Source organism: Amphiprion ocellaris, chromosome 4, assembly GCF_022539595.1.
Source record: "Amphiprion ocellaris isolate individual 3 ecotype Okinawa chromosome 4, ASM2253959v1, whole genome shotgun sequence".
In the NCBI taxonomy this organism is placed as follows: Eukaryota; Metazoa; Chordata; class Actinopteri; family Pomacentridae; genus Amphiprion; species Amphiprion ocellaris.
This window is the reverse complement of record NC_072769.1, coordinates 34058296-34077429: the sequence shown is the minus strand read 5'-3', so window position 1 is coordinate 34077429 and position 19134 is coordinate 34058296. Positions and strand designations below refer to the sequence as shown.

General features: G+C 40.1%; 1 protein-coding gene across 2 annotated transcripts in view; it reads left to right on the top strand.

Annotated features, from left to right (window-relative positions):
• The window catches only part of si:dkey-237i9.1 (SEC14-like protein 1), a 40919-nt gene that overhangs the window by 914 nt on the left and 20871 nt on the right, over positions 1–19134 (top strand). For both annotated transcript variants that reach the window (XM_023284473.3, XM_023284474.3), the window contains exon 2: positions 803–892. In XM_023284473.3, the coding sequence (XP_023140241.2) occupies positions 830–892 (63 nt within the window). In that variant the 5' untranslated portion in view covers positions 803–829. The remainder of the gene's footprint in view (positions 1–802; positions 893–19134) is intronic.

The following is a 19134-nucleotide window of genomic DNA, read 5'->3' as shown; positions in this document are numbered from 1 at the left end:
TTAGTCTGCCTTCCCTGATCCCTCTGTAAGTAGTGCTGGGACGTTAGCTCACACCCCTGCTTGCAGACATGTTCCCATCACAGCACAACAGGAGTTACAGACATGTAATAACACGCTGAGCAAAAACTCCACACACCAAAGCACACATTTTACTCATGCAAAATTACCACCACATCTTGTTTGGTTTATCTAAACAATATGCATGTGTTTTACCAGTGACTACATTTGCAGGTATATATTTTAACTCCTGGTCAAATTCTCCAGCATGTGAAATGTGCTGTTTACACTGTAAAGAACAAACAGTACCTGCCTTTTTATCATTACGTAAAGCATCTCGTCATGTGTAGTTATGACTCCCCGGCCTCTGCAGAGACTGCACCTGAAGTTAGCTTAGTTGTATCCCCAGCAGTTTGCAGTGAAAAAGACATTGCAGTGGTGTTGATAAATGAGCGGGAAATGCTGCATCCATTGATCAGTCCGGTCACGGCTCAGGAGATTTCCCTTCTGCAGTTCATCACTGTACACCGTTTTCAAGTTCTTATGGTTGCGAACCAGAAATACACAAATAAAAAAAAAAAACCAAAAACACTGGCATCATCCCAGCAGCCAGCCCAAAACACACCTTTGCTTAACTGCACGGCAATCTGTTGTGGTGCCAGATGAAGCTTCACTGCTTTAATTTGGCCAACAGTTATTCTGAGGATGCCAAGAGTGAATCAGATGCAGCCCAACACCTCAGCTGTCTTTCACAAATGCCTGTGATCATTGCTTATTCTTTCCTTTTCTGCCTTGGCTTGTTCAGGTTGTTGGTGTTACTATAATCCCCATCATGGTGCAGAAGTACCAGTCACCTGTGCGGGTGTACAAACATCCCTTTGAGCTGGTCATGGCGGTAAGTGTCTTTACTTGTAGTCACAGTCAGCCATCTGTACACATGAATATTGCATGCTATAGATGCAGAGTTACGCATTGCTGGCAGGTGGGTGCTTCAAAAGGTCATCCTCAGAAGGTAGTCATAGACTTAAGTACCTTGCATGTGATTGGCTCATGAATTAAAAATGCTGCCTTTGAAGGGGAAACTTCATGTTCCTGCATCACCGTCACAGGTAACATCTATAATCATGTAAATGGACTTGAAGCAGGTACTTGTAGAGGAATGAGGGCTGCGCAATGGCATAAGTATACTTTAAGAGGCAATCTATGGTAAGAGTTCTGCAGTCTTGTCCACTTGTTTGGCCTTCACCGTGTTTACTGCGCAGTCTGCTGTTAAGAAAAGACTTGATATCTCTTATCGAAGCCCTAAGCATCTTCTCTGAGCTGTGTTTCTAAGTTCTCACAGATACGATCATCCAGGGAAAATGGAAACAGCAACTTTTCCATTGTTAGTCTTTATTAGTAAAGTGGACCATCAGACTTACGTAGGGCTCTGTTGTCTGGCTGAACCACAAGTCCAGTGTAGCTGCATGATATTCCAGTCATGGCTGTTCCACTCATGGCTTGCATTTTTTAATACAGTGCAGGGATGACAATTTACAAAACTATGTGCCTCGTAGTGTTACATAAAACTTGTTAAATGACTAGATCATGTCTTTAAACCTCTTTTTTTAGCTGTGTTAAATGGTATTATGTCTTTTGCGAGGTGAAAAGGGATTTCAGTGATTTCTCCTTGCTGCATGGAGCCTTTCTCATATGGGTTAACACTTGCAAAGGCTTCTTGCTTTGGATGGAACTCTGTTGGTTTTATGCTAGTTATACGAAGCTTTGTGATGCTGAATTCAATCATCAAACAAATCTGTTCCATTGTGTAGTACCAGAAATTGCAAGGCAATGTACCTGTTTTTGGTCAACATCATCCTCTCTGTTGCTGAAATATTTTTATAAAACTGCACTTGTGATTCTTTTTGCAAGTAAATCTTCATCTTCAGTGTTTCTGTCCTGTTCCTCACTAATATCGCAGGGCCTACATGTCAATAAACCGAGTGCCTTTTAAATAAAAGTACAAACATCTCTAAGAATCCCTAAATGTTATTAGGTTCTATCAGACTTCTCTGTACATTATTAATGGAAAATGAGAACCGTGTGAGTTTTCTTTATCTACAAGCCAGCAAAACCAGCAGTTGTTGTGTAACATATTGAAGTTAAACTGCCTTATGTGACTATTGCACATGTTGCAGTGTCAATGCAGAAGTGACATATTGTGCAGCCCTGGTGTGAAAACAGATCGCAGCCTTAAACAAGCCCGTGATTAACGATCCCAAACGATAATTTTGTAAATTTTGGACATAAATCACACCTTCTCATGCCATGAGGCCCTCTAAAATGTTTCTTTCCCTCTTGTTTCCTTTCATCTTGAGGTTTCATTCATGAATCGTGCACTCATCGTGGTGTACATTTGCACACTCATCATCTGAACACACAACATGGCTGTGCTGTTATGTCAAACAGAGGTCCCTCTGCAGACTTAGTGTTGCTGGTCCATTTGCAGTGTAAAAAATTCAGTGCCCTTCTTTGCTTTTAGTGAGAGACTGGCTTACTGCATGTTTTCGTTCGTCCTCGAGCTTCAGAGCACAGACTGGATTTGTCTGCTCATCGCCTTACTTTTTGTACTTTCTGGCCTTGCAGCCCCATCTTTCCCATTTTTCCATCTCTGTCCCTATTTTTTTATTTTTTGTTAATGCCCCCTTGTTAATGTCTTGGTTGCCAGTCAGTGGTTATTAGAGTACTGTTGAACAGGAGATTGTTGGACATTAGAGAGGGTTTGCTGGTGAATTGCTCCTGCAGCCAGCAAATGGGAAACACTAACTGCTGGAGCCCCTGCAGTTTAACGCCTCTTCCTGCTGTAGTGTCATGACAACACCAGGTCTGGAAGACAATGATAGCACTGATTTATATATGTTTTCAAACCCTAACTCTGTATCATTAAAGTGAGATTGATTTTGTTTTTGCAAAACGGCGGTGGAGAGAGGTTAAAACAGACACACTTCACCATGAACTTAGCAGTGTTTTGACCTCAGCTGCTGTATAATATATAAGTACATGCCTGCAGCCTGATTATACAACTGTCAAATTCAGCCAGTTTAACTGGTAAAAGAAAATTTCAGCAATGTGCACATGTTCCTTCTTAATTTATTTAAACAACTGCCAATCTCCTGGACGTTAGCTGGTAGTGTTAGCATTACTTCCCTTTTAACAGTCTGTCATGTGCTGTTTTAGTACACCACGTTCCAGACGTGTGCTGTTTTCTTTAAATGGAAATCAGCTTTCTACACCGGCAAGGAAGAGAATGCAGGAAGACTAAATCTCCTTAGCACAGACTGGATTGAGTTGCGGGCAAATAGATGGCTATAAATAGAGTTCTGGTACCTACACCTGGGTCTACACATGCAGCCAAAGGGGGTGGGGGGGACTATAATAAAAGCAGAGCAAAGCAGAAGTACACGATTTGTAAGCAGGAGATGACCCACCTCGTGGGCTATTTGTAGATGGGATAGGCTTACTTTTGGAAAACTAATGGAGTAACCCTGGGTGTTTCTAAACTAGGGCAGCAACAGATAAGTTGGATGTAGAAAAAACACTTTTCTTTGTGTAGTATAACACGAAAGTAAGACAAGTGCTGAACAAGATTCAGAAAAATAATCATATTGCGATTTTTTTCGGCATGTATTGCATTATTTGTCACATTTTTAGCACTTTTTGCGTTTCTTTTCCAGAGAAAAAAATACAAAAATGATAATGTAAGTTTTGCTGCGCTGTATACCCAATAAATATACCCCCTCTTTCATCTGGAGAATGATTTATTGGCTGGAGCATCTGTGTTTTACCACAGTAGTACGTTTGAAACCTTTATCAGAAATTTGCAGCTCCTGCAGTTTGACTGTAGCTCCTGTCCCTTGATAATATTTATTTGTTGTTCAGTAAAGACACAATTCGATCAGGATCTGTACTTAGGTTGTGAGTTGGTAAGTGGACAAAATGTACATTTCAGTCAGTATGAAGGTGAGTTTTGGTGCATCTTGAATCTTGCCCCTTCTTTTTCTCTGCAGTGAGTATTTTTGCAGACACTGCAGAGCAGACTTAATGGTGCGTCACAACACTTGCTGGCTCTTTTTATTGAAAACCCAGTGAAACCTCTCCCCTCTCACTTCCTTCTCGAGCTGATCTGTCACCATTGCAACACAGCAGTACAGCAACATCCTGAGTTTGTGGGAAACCATCACGAAGCATTAACACAGAGTACTGCGTATGCTCTGTGCTGACAGGAATCAGCTTCTTCATGTTACGAATACTTAAATTTTTCAGCATGTGTATATAAATTTTGCATATTAGGTAGGCATTAGCATCATGCAGGGTATTTCCAAATAGTATGAGTATTACTGTGTTGGACTCTAGCGTAGCTCAGTCTTGTTATTCCTTCCTCTAGTTCTGTCAGAGGCTTCTGAAATATTTGCCAGTAATGGCTTCTCCCTTTCGTCTGCTGGGGGATTATATTTGACATTTAGCTTTGAGGAATTTGGTGTTCTCTCTCCACTTGACTATGCCGTTTGGATACTGTCAGTTCTTCAGAATACCAGTTTACTCGTTTGAGGCTCAAAACCAAGGCTCTACATTCCTCTTTTAAAGCCTTTAAATGCATTCCTTTAGTCTGGATGAAATGCAGCCGTTCTTCCCTCGGCTCACTGACAGGTGCCTTCAAAGTTTTTTTCAACCTCTGGCTAACGCTGTTGTGGCTTAGATGTAGTATTGCATAAGTCAGGTTTGGATCTCAGATGCCCTTCAGCTGTTTTTGTTCTGCAGCGGTTACCCCTCCTTTTGAACATGTTATTTCTCAGTACTCCGAGTCTTGGCAGCTTTTTGGCTCTCATCACACATCCATAAATTTTTTCCTGTAACAGTTATTACTTACCTGCTCTAGAAAAAATACCCGGCTATGTAAAACTGAAGGTTATCAGGTTTATTTAAAAAAAAATGCAATTACTGATTGCTAAATCATAAATCCACCTCTGCCACAACACCAACAAAATAATAAATCGAAAGCTGTCTATTAAGAGAATGTTGTGCATTTTTGGGTGTTGTCGTTTTCCGTGTTTTGATTTGGTGTGTGGATATTGTGAAGCATGTTGTGATTGCAACAGTGATTAAGGACAATTCAAATAAACTTGACGTATAATTAAGGATTCTGCTCTGATGTCCTGCCAAATGATTTATGATGCTGAGGACTGCATGCAACTTGAGAGGCCAGTACACACTGGATTAAAAGAGTAGCAGAGTGTAACGCACACCACATCACTGTCAGTATGTACTCTAATAGGAAACGCTGAACTTCCGTTGTAGTTTAAGTCAACTAAGCCATCGACACTCATCTGTCAGAAAGCTATCGGTGGCTATGCAACAGCAGCAACAGCTGACTGGGTTTGTTTGAGCTGCCCGAAAGCACACAAACATCAAGGTGCATTAGTATCGACCTTGATAGCCTCCTTATTGTTCCACAAAGTTGGTTCTGTTTTCTTAAAAAAAAAAAAAAAGAAAAAGAAAATAAGCAGCACCTGTTTTCTGCTGCCGCATCTCAATAACAGGAAATGTAGTCGATGCTGTTGCTGCCATTATCACAGCAGTCCAGCCTCAGAGTCTCTAGTCGGTCCTCGGGGAGTCACAGTGGAATGTCAAAAGCACAACACAATACCCCTCTCGCTGTTGTTTCAGGCCTGCAGGGACAGTTGTTTCTAGAGCACATCCACAGATGAAGAATGACTTCAGTAGCCACAAGAGGAATAAAAAAAAGAAACAAAAAACTGTCGGAGTCTGGAATAGTAATGAACCACTAACACAGTGCTGTTGTAGTTGAGCTTAGACGACAATGACTATCCCTGAAGTCCCTCAACTTTCAGATTCCTGCTGCAGAGAGAGAGGGCATTAAGAGAATCAAGGCCCACCGTGCTCCATGGAAACGTATGGGTCTGTAGCTAATCCACAAGGACAAAGAACTCTAGTCCTGCCCTGTTCCAGCAGAGTTTCTGCAGGGTAAAGAACAGGATGTGCCATGTTGGTGTAATGCCTGCTGGAATTGTTGACACTATCAACGACTGGGGACATTAGCCTCTTAGTAACTGAAAACGTGCTTTATAAGGCGAAGGAACAGTAACGAACAATATACTGAATGTTTTAATGGCAGCAGACAGTTTCAAAAGTGAACAGAATTAAAAAGACAACCAGAAATATGCAATTAACTTGTAAAACCTGATCATGTTGAAAAACCAACTAAAAGTAGCTTTACAGATACAGTTTGGTAACTATGAATGAAAAAATAAGATGAGTTTTCTTTGGCAGAAATTTCATTCCATCTGCCATTGCAGCTCTGAACCATTGTATATAAACATGGACAAACCCTCTGTGACGTTAACAAAGGGTCTGCTGAACACAAAAAGTTTTGAAACTCTGTGGTGGCTCTGACTGTCACAATCTTGGTGATGCTGGACTCCTTCTAACATCCAGCTATTTCAGAGATGAACAAAGAATTGGAGGGTGATTGGGGCTGAGATGGTCCATGGACTGTCCTATGATGACACTCACCTGTTATTCAAAGCAAGTGTGGCCTTGATTTTAACTTTGTAACAGAGATATGCATAACTTAAAGCCTGAACACCATTTAAACAGGGGAACTATGTAAAAAGTCACCCCTTGTACAATTATCATGAACAGGGAAATTCACTAAAACCGTTTTTCATACCAGGCTATAAACATTTTTATTCCTGCTCTAACATTTAATGTTTTAACATGGAGATCTATGGAGATTCACTCACTTTTGGTGGCAGCTTCAGCTGGACATTTGAGGAACTCCAGTTCTTGGCCCTTTCGCATTCCTTTATTTTTCTGCTTGTTTTGAACAAACTAACTCTGGATCATTGATCATTTCTGTTCATGTACACCAGCAAGTGTAGGTAAATGAAAGCTGTGTTACATGTGGCATTTATCTGCATGTCATTTATGGACAGACTGTGAGGCAATAAAAACTTATCTCGATTAAGTATAACTTGTAGGTCTAAACGAAAGTGCCATAACAAGACAGACAAAACGGAAGAGGATTAAAGGAAGAGGCAGTCTGACCCAGACTGCGTTAGCTACTTATTAGACTAAGCTTTGCATGTAAATACAGTAGCCTTTGGGCTACAGCAGTGAGGCCTCAGATCCTTTGAATTGCTGTGTTTGCCCTTCTGTTGGACCCTCACAACTCGTTTAACTGGACTGAAATTGAAGGGTGAAAGTGTGCATTGCTAACACTTTCTTCTAAGGCATTTTTACACTTGCACACAATACAGCTCTAGACTGGAACATTTTGCTGTATAACAAGCTCTCGGAACTCTCTGAACCCCATGCGGAGTCAGGGTATTTTTTGCTCCTGTCACATTCTTACTCACTTTTGGCTCACTGTCACCACAATATAAAGTCCTGCAAAACCATGGCTAGAAGTAGAGAGAACTAAAAATGTATTTTGTGCAGTGTGACAGTTATAATGGCATAAAAAACCTCGGTATACACTACCATTTTTTATGACACTGGAAAGAAATGGTTTCTCTACATGCCATAGATGTTTTGCGACTTGTATTTTTATTTGTTTCCATTGTCTTCTCTCTGTTTTGTGTTAACACGACCTGCAGTTCAGCTAAGAAATTTGATAATGAAATGTCGTTACATAACTCACGGTCACAGCTGAGTCACTAATGGCTTTACAGTTGCACAGAGGAGCACAGAATTTTTGAAAATTTTTAACTGAATGTAGTTACTGTCAGTGGTTTATTTTTAGAATTTTTTTTTTAATGAAACATGCTGATTAAATAGATTTTGACGAAGCGTCCCAATTTTTATGCTTAGATTTGGTTGTTTTACAGAACAAAACTGACAACGAGGCTGCTGTTTTTAGTTTCTTGGTTGCGATTTTTAAAAACATCATGCCTTTAAAACCTGTTGTTCAGAGGGTTAGTGAGTCCCTTAATGTGTGGCTGAGAGTGTTGTTTGAGTGAGTAGCCCAGTTCAGTATCCTCTCACCTTACTGATTATGCACAAGCTGTTTTGGAGAGTGAATGCAACAGAACTAGCAGTGTAACAGGTTTAACATTTGAACAAAAGCTGGCCTAATCAGACAAGTCCTCATCTCATGGACACCTGTGATAGCTGACAGGAGACCTCATCTTTGAACTATTGTGTCATTTGAATACTTATTACCAGCTCTGCATTTGATTCCCATCCAAAGTGTGCCGTACCCTTGCTTTGTTCTCCCTATTCCACCCCGCTTTGTTCATCTGGTGTGTTGCTGTGTCTCTGGGGCCATTCTCAAAAACTAGTTCATGTATCATCTGCCAGCGAGACTCGTGAGATAAGCTATCGCACTGAATCATGCCTGATTGCAGGGAATGTTTAGAGCTCCCTTCATGCACAGCAGAAATAAGAACATTTTATTCTGAGGTGTGCATGTGTCCTGTTGATGCATGTCAGTGTCTATTCTGTCTTTGGGTTAATTAGCACCACATCTCAGCTGTTAAAGATAAGAGTACATCAGTTGACATGCATTTACTGCAAAGAGATGATTTTTCGAGCTGCACTCAAGAGCTCAGATCTTGTCAAATCTGCGCATTTTGTCATTGTTTGCTCTGTGATCTACTTTGAGCTCCTTGTTCCTTCTTTAACTGTCTATATTTGAGTCATCCTCAGCACGTTTTTCCCAATGCCAACTTGTCAACACAATGTTTTGTGAGTGTTTACGGCTGTGCCAACATTTCTAAACTTGGCTCATCCCGCTGTCCCCTTTCTTTTTGTCTGGCCTAGCTCAGTGCAAAGCACCCCAGCCAGGGTGACATCCTGTCCCACCATGTCCTGACCCACTTATGGCCAGGTCTGGTTAAGGCTTTTACAGCCCAATTCTCTGGTGCAGAAGCAATCCCAGGCTTTACTCTATTGTTTTAATCCGCCTTTGAGCTTTTGGCTTGTCTGTAACTCGTGTCACTTAATGGTCTGATATCTAAAGGCGTTTACTTAAACAAGCAGAGATTCCTCTTCATGTCAGACTTACTTTGTCAGAGAAATGGGGTCATTTTATGAATTAACACAATTTGTCTTCGTGGTGGCATGCTTCCATTGAAAAAGAGAGGACAGACAAATGGAGCAAAACCTGATTACACTTAATTCATGCTATTTATTTGAACAGAGGTCCTCAAGGGAGACAGAATATCAAGAAGGAAATTTAACATGCCTGCTACATTGAAGTGTTTGCTTATTTAGGGATGCTTTTATCATTAGCTTTTCCCAGCATTACACCTGTCTGTTCTGATTCAGAGAATTTCTATCCACTCTTCTGAATCAACCAGTCAGAGCTTTGCCTGCAGTGTCTAATTCCCTTACTCGGCCAGATGATGTTTGCCAAAAGCAATGAAGAATGGCCTGCATTGGGGAGTGGAGCTTGTCATCTGGCGTGCTGCTTCAAACAGCATTAGCAGAGGACCGTGCAGCTACCACCATGTGACTCTGGGAGGCCTATGAGAATATTCTGGAGCTGATTTCAGTCACTGATCACCAGGACACTCATTCACCCTCTTTCTGCTGCAAGGTCGAGATGCTGCTCCAGCGGTTCCCCTCCCCCTTGCTGCTTCCCTCTGCTAGACACTGATGAATGTGCACACACATACTCTTACACAATGACCCTTTAGCGCTTTTTACACTGCAATCATCCTACAGAGTGGCAATGAATAGTGACTCAGATCTATGCGGCAGCACTGTGACGTTAGAGGACTTTATAGAGTATACTGTGACAGTATGCTGTATTTTTTTAATAATATGTGTGGGCTGGTTAAAGCTCTTACTCCTCACTTGCATCTTGCATATGTTAAATGTTTTGCATAGCTAGACTAGCCTGCTTTTGAGTGCTGGTAAATGCAAAAATGTGTTCCCATAATGTCCTTTGCATTCTGTAAATCTACTCCTGCTATTTCAACTTCAAATGTCCTAAAAGCTTCACCAAAGAGAGGTACATTTCGTAAATTAAATAGCCCATTCTTGTAACAGTGGTGGCAGAATGAGAAATGGCAGGAATGAAAATGCTTTGCCAGCAGCTCTCTTTCCTTTACTGTAAAGCTGGATATTAATAATGCCCCAGTTTCCTGTAACCCTTTGCCCATGAGGAATTCTCATAAACCTATATGCACTGGTTTGGTTCATTTTAAGGTGGTGAGACAGGCTGCACAAGTATGTAATGATTTGATAAGCTTTTCTGTTTTTTGAAGTACTGTAGTACTTTTTAAGCATTTTTTTCCTGCACATTAATGGAAGCATCAGGTGTAGGAACATTACTTTTGGGAAAACCTATACAAGTTTCTAAATGTTGTCACATATTATACAATGTCCAGTCCCAAAAACATGTCGCAGTTGTACTTGCCATTCTACAAAAGTTGGTGTTGAAATTAAGGAGGTAATTTATTGCATACAGGATTGAATTTTGTAAAATGGAGTTGAATCCCACCTAAATGAGTCCTCATGAGTTTGCTCATTTCACCATTTAGGAACATCACTGTTTCAGCAGTTTTTTGTTTATAACGAGCTGACAGTGTGAAAGCATTGACAGAATTATGTCTCAGTAAGCCTTACACCAGCAAAAACGCATATAGCCGAGCATTTCTTGTTCTTACTGTGATGTCTTTTTGATAGCCGACAGATGGCCGTCCTGCTGCTTTTTGCTCCCTAGTGCGCACATATATCCAATCATGCATGCATAACTTTCCACTACATTTTCTCATATTGCTCGAAATATTTAGGACCCTGCGTTTATGTAAGGTCTGCGTACTTGGTAAATTTTCCTCTCCTCCCTCCCAGTTGGTAGTTCTAGGCGGTTCTGCCATTACAATGCACACTGTATCAGTGAGATCACTGGAAGGAGAGAAGTGGGTGTTATGGCTCGCAGAGGCCAAAGGCTCTATTGTTACATCTTTTCAATCAGGACCTTGTTCTCTCTCCTACCCGTCAGTAGGTCTACACCTATGCTCAAAAGATTTTTGGGGAATAAAATCATCTTTATCTTCATCTTGATGTGCCTTAGTAAACCTTTCGTAACCATACATTTTAATTTCTTTCTCTTTAGATATCCGGTAGCGCAGCATACTTCTGTTGTATAGCAAATATTGCATTCAGCACTCTACAAATAAAGGACTCATAGCTCTGTTTTAACAGAGGAAGCAGGAGATACAGCATCATCGGAGTGTCTTAGGCCTAAAGCTGTTTAACTGGTCAGCCCAGTCATGGATAACCAGTACATTAAACTTCCTCATGCACTGCATGGTGTTTTGCCAGGAATTGCTTATCCTCACATGAGCTGCTCCCTGTTCAAATGCTGAGTCTGTACATATTCACTTACAAGGTAACATGAGTCATAGTTAAACCAGACTTGTTGAAAACCTTAATTGACCGCATTTGTTCTCGCCCTAAAAACTGGCAAGGTTTATGTGATGCAGAATTACGTTTCACTCTTTAGGATTTAGTCTGACCGTTTGTTACATAATAATAGACAGGACAAACTCAGACTTTTTGTGGAAGCATTTTTGTTGATTTAGGGTTCAGATGTATTGCTTGTATTTCCTTGAGCCTTTCTATGAAAATATCCATGCCAGTGTTTTAAATAAGACTTTAAAGCTTTAGAATTTGCATCCCTGCACAGCATATGCTAAAGTGTTGCGACTTCAATTCTTGAAGGCACAGGCTGAAGCTCTGGAACTGAATGTATAACAAAAGATTACAATCACTGCAGGAGATTAGGTGTTCAGATTATTAGAGAAACTTTAGGAACTAGACCTATGAAATTTATGCAGCTAGAATAAATCTGAACACAGAGCTTGTACGAAGACTTTCTCTCTTCATGTGTCTTGGTTCCTACTCCTGATAATGACTGGTACCTTGAATCGGAACTTACCAGTTCACGTATAAAGAAAGGAAACATTAAACATCGATGTATGCTTTTCTGTACTTTCTATGCATGTAGACAGTCTAAAGAAACCCATAATTTTCTAGTGGCCTCTTTCCTTCCTCTCTTCCCTGTCCTTGTTAATGACCTACTTTAAGTTTATAGCTTTGCTCTCTGAAATAAAACCAGGAGGAATTTTCCTCTCCATATGTCGTTCCCTATACCTCACCCATTTACCTCAAATTATGTAAACAAATGCCAGTGAAGTCTTGTGTTTCAACAACTGTTATATCAGAAGGGAGTTGTGCGTCAGCAGCAACTTGTCTCATGAATGAGCGTGACATTATCTGTCATTTTGCAATGTTTGGACCGTACTAGTGCCCAGTAATAACAAACAGCAAATCACTAATCTGTAGGCCTAATAGTCTTTCAAACGTTCTTGTGACCTTAATTGTCCATCAGACATCACGACTCAATCAGTCGGATTAATTAGATGCATGCACATCGCAGATGATGCTCAATAGAACTACAAATATATGACTGGTGTAGTGTGGTCTCAACCCCTGAATGACATCCTGGACAGGTCAAGGCCCAGGGCCGCCTGAGGTGGTGGGTGGGAACTCCTAATGATTTTTACCGCCAAACACAGGCTAACTGACGTCACCCCCCTGCCAATGAACCTCTCTCAAAGCCAGTTTTTGTTTGAGTCTTACGTCAAGGACGGTGTGCATTAGTTATGCAATAAGTATTGGGTGTTTTAAGAGGAAACAACAGAGAGCAGATTCAGAGAATGCCTGCAATGTTGCAGCACTCTCGATATTGTAGCCTGCTGTTAGCTGTCCGACGGCACTGAAAGTTACTGAAAAAGCAGGGAAGTTTTAGTGTCTCAGGAATCACTAAGTGACACATGCTAGTATTTGTACTATTTACTTTGTTTAAGTCATCCTTCCCGGTTTGTTAGAAGAGGAAATAAACGTATCTATGTATAAACTGAAATGAACATGTGAATAGAATATGTCCGAGTGTTTCTTAAACATCTTGTTCTCATGACTTTCCTGAGTCGGTTCAACTGTGGCTTCCCAGCTTTTGTGTTCAGTGTTTGCTGGTGTGTTTTGATCATCTCTAAGCTGTCCTCATCAAGCATCTTAATCTTAAAAGTGCCCCCAACCAAAATGTTCCCATTTTCCCAGCTGGTCGATAAAAATAGCTGAGGCTGACCTCTCGGCGGCTGCCGTGTCTGTTACACAACCATTTTCATAAGCTCCAGAATTGTGACGCCGCTGCCGAGGAAGTTAGAAGTGTTCTGTGGCTAGTGTTGGTCCTGGGAGACCTATTGGCTGAGGATTTTTGTCTGAGCCATTGCAGATTGACCCTAGTCTCACTTTCATGATTGACTAGATGAGCAAATGGCTTTATCTGAGATGCAGCACACCCAAGAAGTGGAATTAAGTGGAAGTCCCACTTCTTGAGCAGGAACAGGAGAATGGTCTTGTCTTTCAAAAACTGCGTGTTGAGTGAGCAGTGTTCGCTGCATTTTGTCCTTGACTGAAGTTCATGTGAAAGCTGTGCAAAACTTGATAACATCAGTGTATCTAACATCAACTTTGTTAATGCCTGCTGCAACCTGCAGGTCTCTATACTCAGGAACAGCTGTAAATTTGCGTAAACATTGCATCAGAGGTACTTTGACAGCTCTGCCTTTGGGTAGAGTTGTTCCTTATTTCACTTCCAACTATTTTGTTTTATGTTGTGGCTAAATTATGTGACTCTCCATAACTGTCAAACTAGCTGTTCCAGTGTGCATTTTCTCTGAGATTATAAAAGCAAAGCTAGGCCAACTTGTACCACACCTAATGATAACTCACACCCACTCATTTTGTTGTTGTTTGGTATGAATAGTTTCTGGATTGATTTCTATATGAAGTTGTGTTGACTGATGTTGTTTAACCCTGTGACCTCAGAGCAGTTTCTGGGCATCACATTTTTAGTCACAGTGGTTAATCTTTCACTGCAATATGAAATCTTGCAGCTCACATATCGTAACATAATTTACCACATCAGATCACAGTTTAACAACCAACATGTCAGATAGTTTTAAAACAGAAGCTAACTGTCTGTGTTATATTCCTCAATAGTTCAATTTTCAGAAATTATGTACCGGTAAATATGTGCAACTGCTCTGCTCCAAGTCTGTTTTTATCATTTCAGTATAAAATTAACAGGTTCAAAATTTTAATTATGCTGCAAATAGTATCTTTTTGTGTTTATTTCTATTTCATATAGGCTAGTAAGTCTAGCAAGTAGAATTCACTCAATACACTGTGGTCAGTTGAGGTAATCCAGAGTTAATGTGCAGATTTTTTTTCTTTCAACCAATTGAGTGGTTGAGGAGTAGGTATGATTTCAGCCATCAGACGCTGTTTTCTTACTTTTAAATTAGCCTGAATTGAAATTTCCACTAAATCGACTAAAGATTTGTCACTAGAATCATCCCTCATGTAAAACAGTCTTGCCAGATTTGACCTTTCTCCTTGAAAAACAAAGAATTTATTATCAAAATAGATACAGATATATTTTTTTAAGTGACTAATCAATTGACTATCAACTTGACATTTCTGTGTCCTGAATTTGTTTTGACTGTGCGTGCAGATATGTTAATATTTGTTTTTTTTGCGTGCCATAACTTCTGGCCAGATAATAGCTGGGCTGCCTGCCAGCACTCTTGTTTTCTTGCTTGGTTACCCACGTATACATGCACTGTGCAGCCCTTTGTAGCCTTTAAGTGTATTGTGTATCCCCTCGGAACTGCTGGATTTCCTGAGTCTCCCTTCCTGAGCAGAAGAGATCTTATTTTTCATACCTGTGCCCTTATCCACAGATTGCTTTTTGCCCAAAGGGGAAACTGTTTTCTATGTATGCAGGAAGGAATTAAGTAACTATGTATTGTTTTTATATTCTCATTCACATCTCTCATTCGCCCCTGGAAAGCACATAAAGTCTCCAGCCAAATTCCAGAGACCATTACTCATGACTTGGCCAGTTGAGGTGTGTCTGAACATAACCTGTCACCATGGAGACTGGAGGATGATGTTGTAGCACACTTGGTGTTTGAGCTAATCTGGAAGCTTTAAAGGTTTTTGGTTTGTTTGATGTTTTTTTTCGTATTGTGTTTGTGCTAATGGGTTCCAGGAAAGACTTGTGGTAAAGGACAAATGAATGTTTACTGTGTTGGAGTTTGGTTACCATGTCAGTTGGGGTGATGTGTCATCGTTGCTGCTCCATATTCCACTGAATGACCACAGGGCATTTTATTAACTGACTGCTTACAATGAAGTATGGAAATCTGTTGAATAGAGAGTATTGCAGGTGTAAAGTGTACACTGAAATAATCGCTTTTAAGTACAGAATTCACTCGGTGTTTTTATGTATATGCATTATTGCTGAATTCAGCATATTCAACAGTAAGTTCAGGAACAACATCCAACTTTTCCAGTCATCAGTAGCATTTCTCTCTAACAGCAGGGAGGAGTAGATAATAATGAAAAGATGTCTTAATGGAATACTCCAAGTGCAACACACTTCCACAACGCTTGCCAGCATTAAATTGTAGGTCAGTATAGACTTAAGTAATTATCTGGATAAATACCAAATGACCTGAATATTTACTCAGTGTTGGCACACTTACATTTCGCCCTGTATTTTAAGTCACGTCTGCAGAACATTTCATAACATGATGTATGACTGAAAGAGGTTTTCTACTAGAGGGTCAGAGGAGATAAATGTAGGTTAGATCCTGGTAGAGGTGAGTTGACACATTCTGGATGAGCTGTGTTGTTGAGGTTTGCATTGAAAATGCTGGTGTGTGACAAAATATGTTTGTTAGCTTGTATGATTTTTTTCAGTTTTTGCCATCATTAGCGTCATATGTACTGTAAAAGTGAGTTGCCAAAAGATTACTACATTGTGTTGTAACAAATGATTCATAAACTTCAATCTTAATGTTCTTTCACAATTATGTTACACATTATTGTTCAGAAGTTCCACTGTAATACTGACTTTCTGTTCAACAATGTCACCCAGTCTGATGTGGCCAGTTTTTTTAGTTTTTTTTTTTTTTTTTTTTTTTTTAAAATATCACCGTAGGCGAGCAACATTCCCTTACATCCCCCCGTTTTCAGGAATACCCTGGTATCATGACCTCCCTCTTTCCTGTTTTCGATATTAATACAGTCTGGCTATTTTCAGAGCACCAGAGGCAGTTACAAGCTGTTTGTTTATTTTATTCTTTTGTTCCTCTTAGTGCACTTAGTTCACTGTCTGATGGCCAGTAAATTTGTACGGTATGGAAGCCCATTGTTGGGCAGAGAAAGTAGTGGTGTTTTTCAAGACTTGTGGCATTTGTGGTTGAGTTTGTTGTTGATGTACAGTTGTTTTTAATGGGTGAAACTGATGTTTACTGTCAGTGCTGTTGTGCTGACGGCAGGACAAAGCCATACGTCCAGTGTTCCAGAGCATCAGGGCTGAAAAACAGAGCTCAGCATTCACTCAGTCAGTTGACAGTGGGCAGCTGAGCAGATCTGTTGTCCTGGCAGCGGTGTGCTATGAGCTGCTGAACCCCACTGACCGCCTAGACGGGCACAAAACAACTACTGCTGCTCACCATACTAAACAATTTAAACATACTGTTTTACTTGTTCCTTTATGTCAAACTGCTCTACAAAAGACAGTTTTGTTCTAATTAGTCATAAAGACTACTTCTTTTTTTTTCAAGGACAGTGATGAGAAAATGAGCCTCTCGTTACAGTGAGCTAGACACATCACAACGGAAAGACCAGAAAATCTGAATAGAAATCTACAGGAAAATTCCTGAACATGGCAATCCTCTTTGTCAAATGGCAAACATCCACGCATTGGTGTCCTTGCAGTGATGGAAGTGTGCTGATGTGAAACTATGTGAAACACTTTATAAGCCTTATGTTGAGGCACAGTCATCATACTTTCTAACCCTGTGACACCACAACTCGCAGTCTTGTTTGAAAAGCATATTATAATTGCTGAAAAAAATGCCAAAATTACACCATTCATCATAGCAGAAAACTCTAAAAATACAGAAAGAATTGTGACATTCTACTTTTAGACAGCTCTTGTACCATTTTTCATTAGGATAGACAAGTTACAAGTTGAGTTACTTTATCAAAATCACTTTATTCTACATGCTTCATTAAAAAAATGTAAAAACAAACCATTTGCAGTAACCAGAGTCTACAATCTACAATCCTCTGTGTAACAGAGAAAGCACGACTGACTGAACTGCAACCAACAGTCACATGACAAAAACTTTTTGAAACTTTTTGTGGGAAATGCAGGCTGTGTTAATAGATTACAGATAGGAGAGAAGCATGGAGACAAATAAAAAATGTAAATTATCTATAGTATGTAGTTACCATTTCTGCCTAGTATTAGTAACAGCTGTTGGCACTTGAAAACGTATAGATTCCTGATTCATGGTTGTTCAAATTTTTGTAAAGTGAATAATGTTTTTGTCATGATTTACTGCATAACAGTTTCAGACTACACAGATGACTATTTTTTGAGTTTTTTCTACTTCTAGCCATGGTTGTGCTGTTTTCTGAAGAGGTGCAGCACTTCATATTGCAATGAAAACAGTGGATAAAAATGAGATGGGCACAGACACTGCTTGGTGCTCAGAGGGTTAATTGTTTTTTGTCAGACTATTGAAATTGCAAGTTTGTCCCTCTCCTCATTAATTTAAATAGGGACCTGGTCTTGTTAGTCCAAAACAACTGTGTGTTATCAAGTTGTCTTACGAGGAGTAAGACTTGCCTTTAAGGACTGTGTCTGAGCTTCCTGTTTAGCTTTGGTTGGTGAACTTCAGGCTCCATCTGATTTCACACGAATCTTCTGTTTTCATAGTTTTCAAAGATATATGACTTGTCCAATGCTCCACAGAACACAGCTCCTTTATCACTGAGATTCAGCTGACGCCAACTCAGCCGACCCTAAAAGTCTTGTGAGCAGCACTTGCTCTTTCAGTTTATCTCAAACGGTCTGTCACTTTCAGATTTAAATCTCGATCTGCGCCCATTTACTCTGAAGCACCCTGTAAATATCTGTTCTATCTGTATGTATCTTTTCTATGTCCACAGTGATGAATTGATAAATTTGCAGTCAATAGGATTGTGCTACTACATTCCCCACATCGTTGCGCTTTCTTTTGCCTTTCTTCATGTCTTTTCTTAGTTTTTTTATAACCTGTAATATTTATTGCTTCATAAATGCCTTCATTCATATCCTAGAGCGTTACATTTCAGGATGGAGTTTCACAGCAAGTTATTAAAAATGAGAAATACCTTTTTTGGAGGATACATGAGTAGCTCAGCTTTATGACTAACTCCAGCCATTTTTAGTGAACTTTATCGTAAATATCACTCAGCTCCCTGATGACTTGCCCTCCCAGTCTGCTGTTTAGACTTGCTACTTATGCAACTGCACCAGTCAGATCCAAGATAGGAGAGTGGTGGCGATTGAAAAGGAAGAACGGGATGCTGCTGCTGCTGCTGTGAGTTGCATAACAGCTGGCTGACCTCTGCCAGTGTTTTGCCTTTATGAGTACACATATTTTGGAGACATGGCATGGCTTGTGGGCACTGAGCCTGCTATTGTGTATGGAGCGCTTTGTTGTAAAGCAATTAAAAAATGTTTCAGTCAAGTTTTAGCCATTCGCTGGTGTGGCTTAAAGTGAGGAGTTTGGAAACGGTGCAAAGTTGAATCAGCTTTTTGTTTGGCCTTTCACTTGTTTGTGGCACAGAGCTCCTCTCTGCCCACCTATTTAAATTCTCCAGTCCCTCACAGCTCAGTGCCTCCATTCTTGAAGAATACGTGAAGTGTTTTCAGATGGATTTTTTTTCAAAGCTGGCATTACAAGACCCATTGTAGCTGAGTTTATCCTGAGCCTTTAAATAAGGTTTATTGAAACCAACACAAGCTGCCTTTAACAAGTGCTGAAAATTCTTGAGACCTAAAAAGAATACCATGTTAAGAAAGTAATTGAAATGAATTATGTAACTCCCTGTAGCTGAACATTTTCTCATTTAGTAAGAAAAATCTACATGGGTGGTTTAAAAAAAGCTTCTCCGAAGATCTAAAGACAGGAGATGGAGAATTTTTCCCATTCAGCT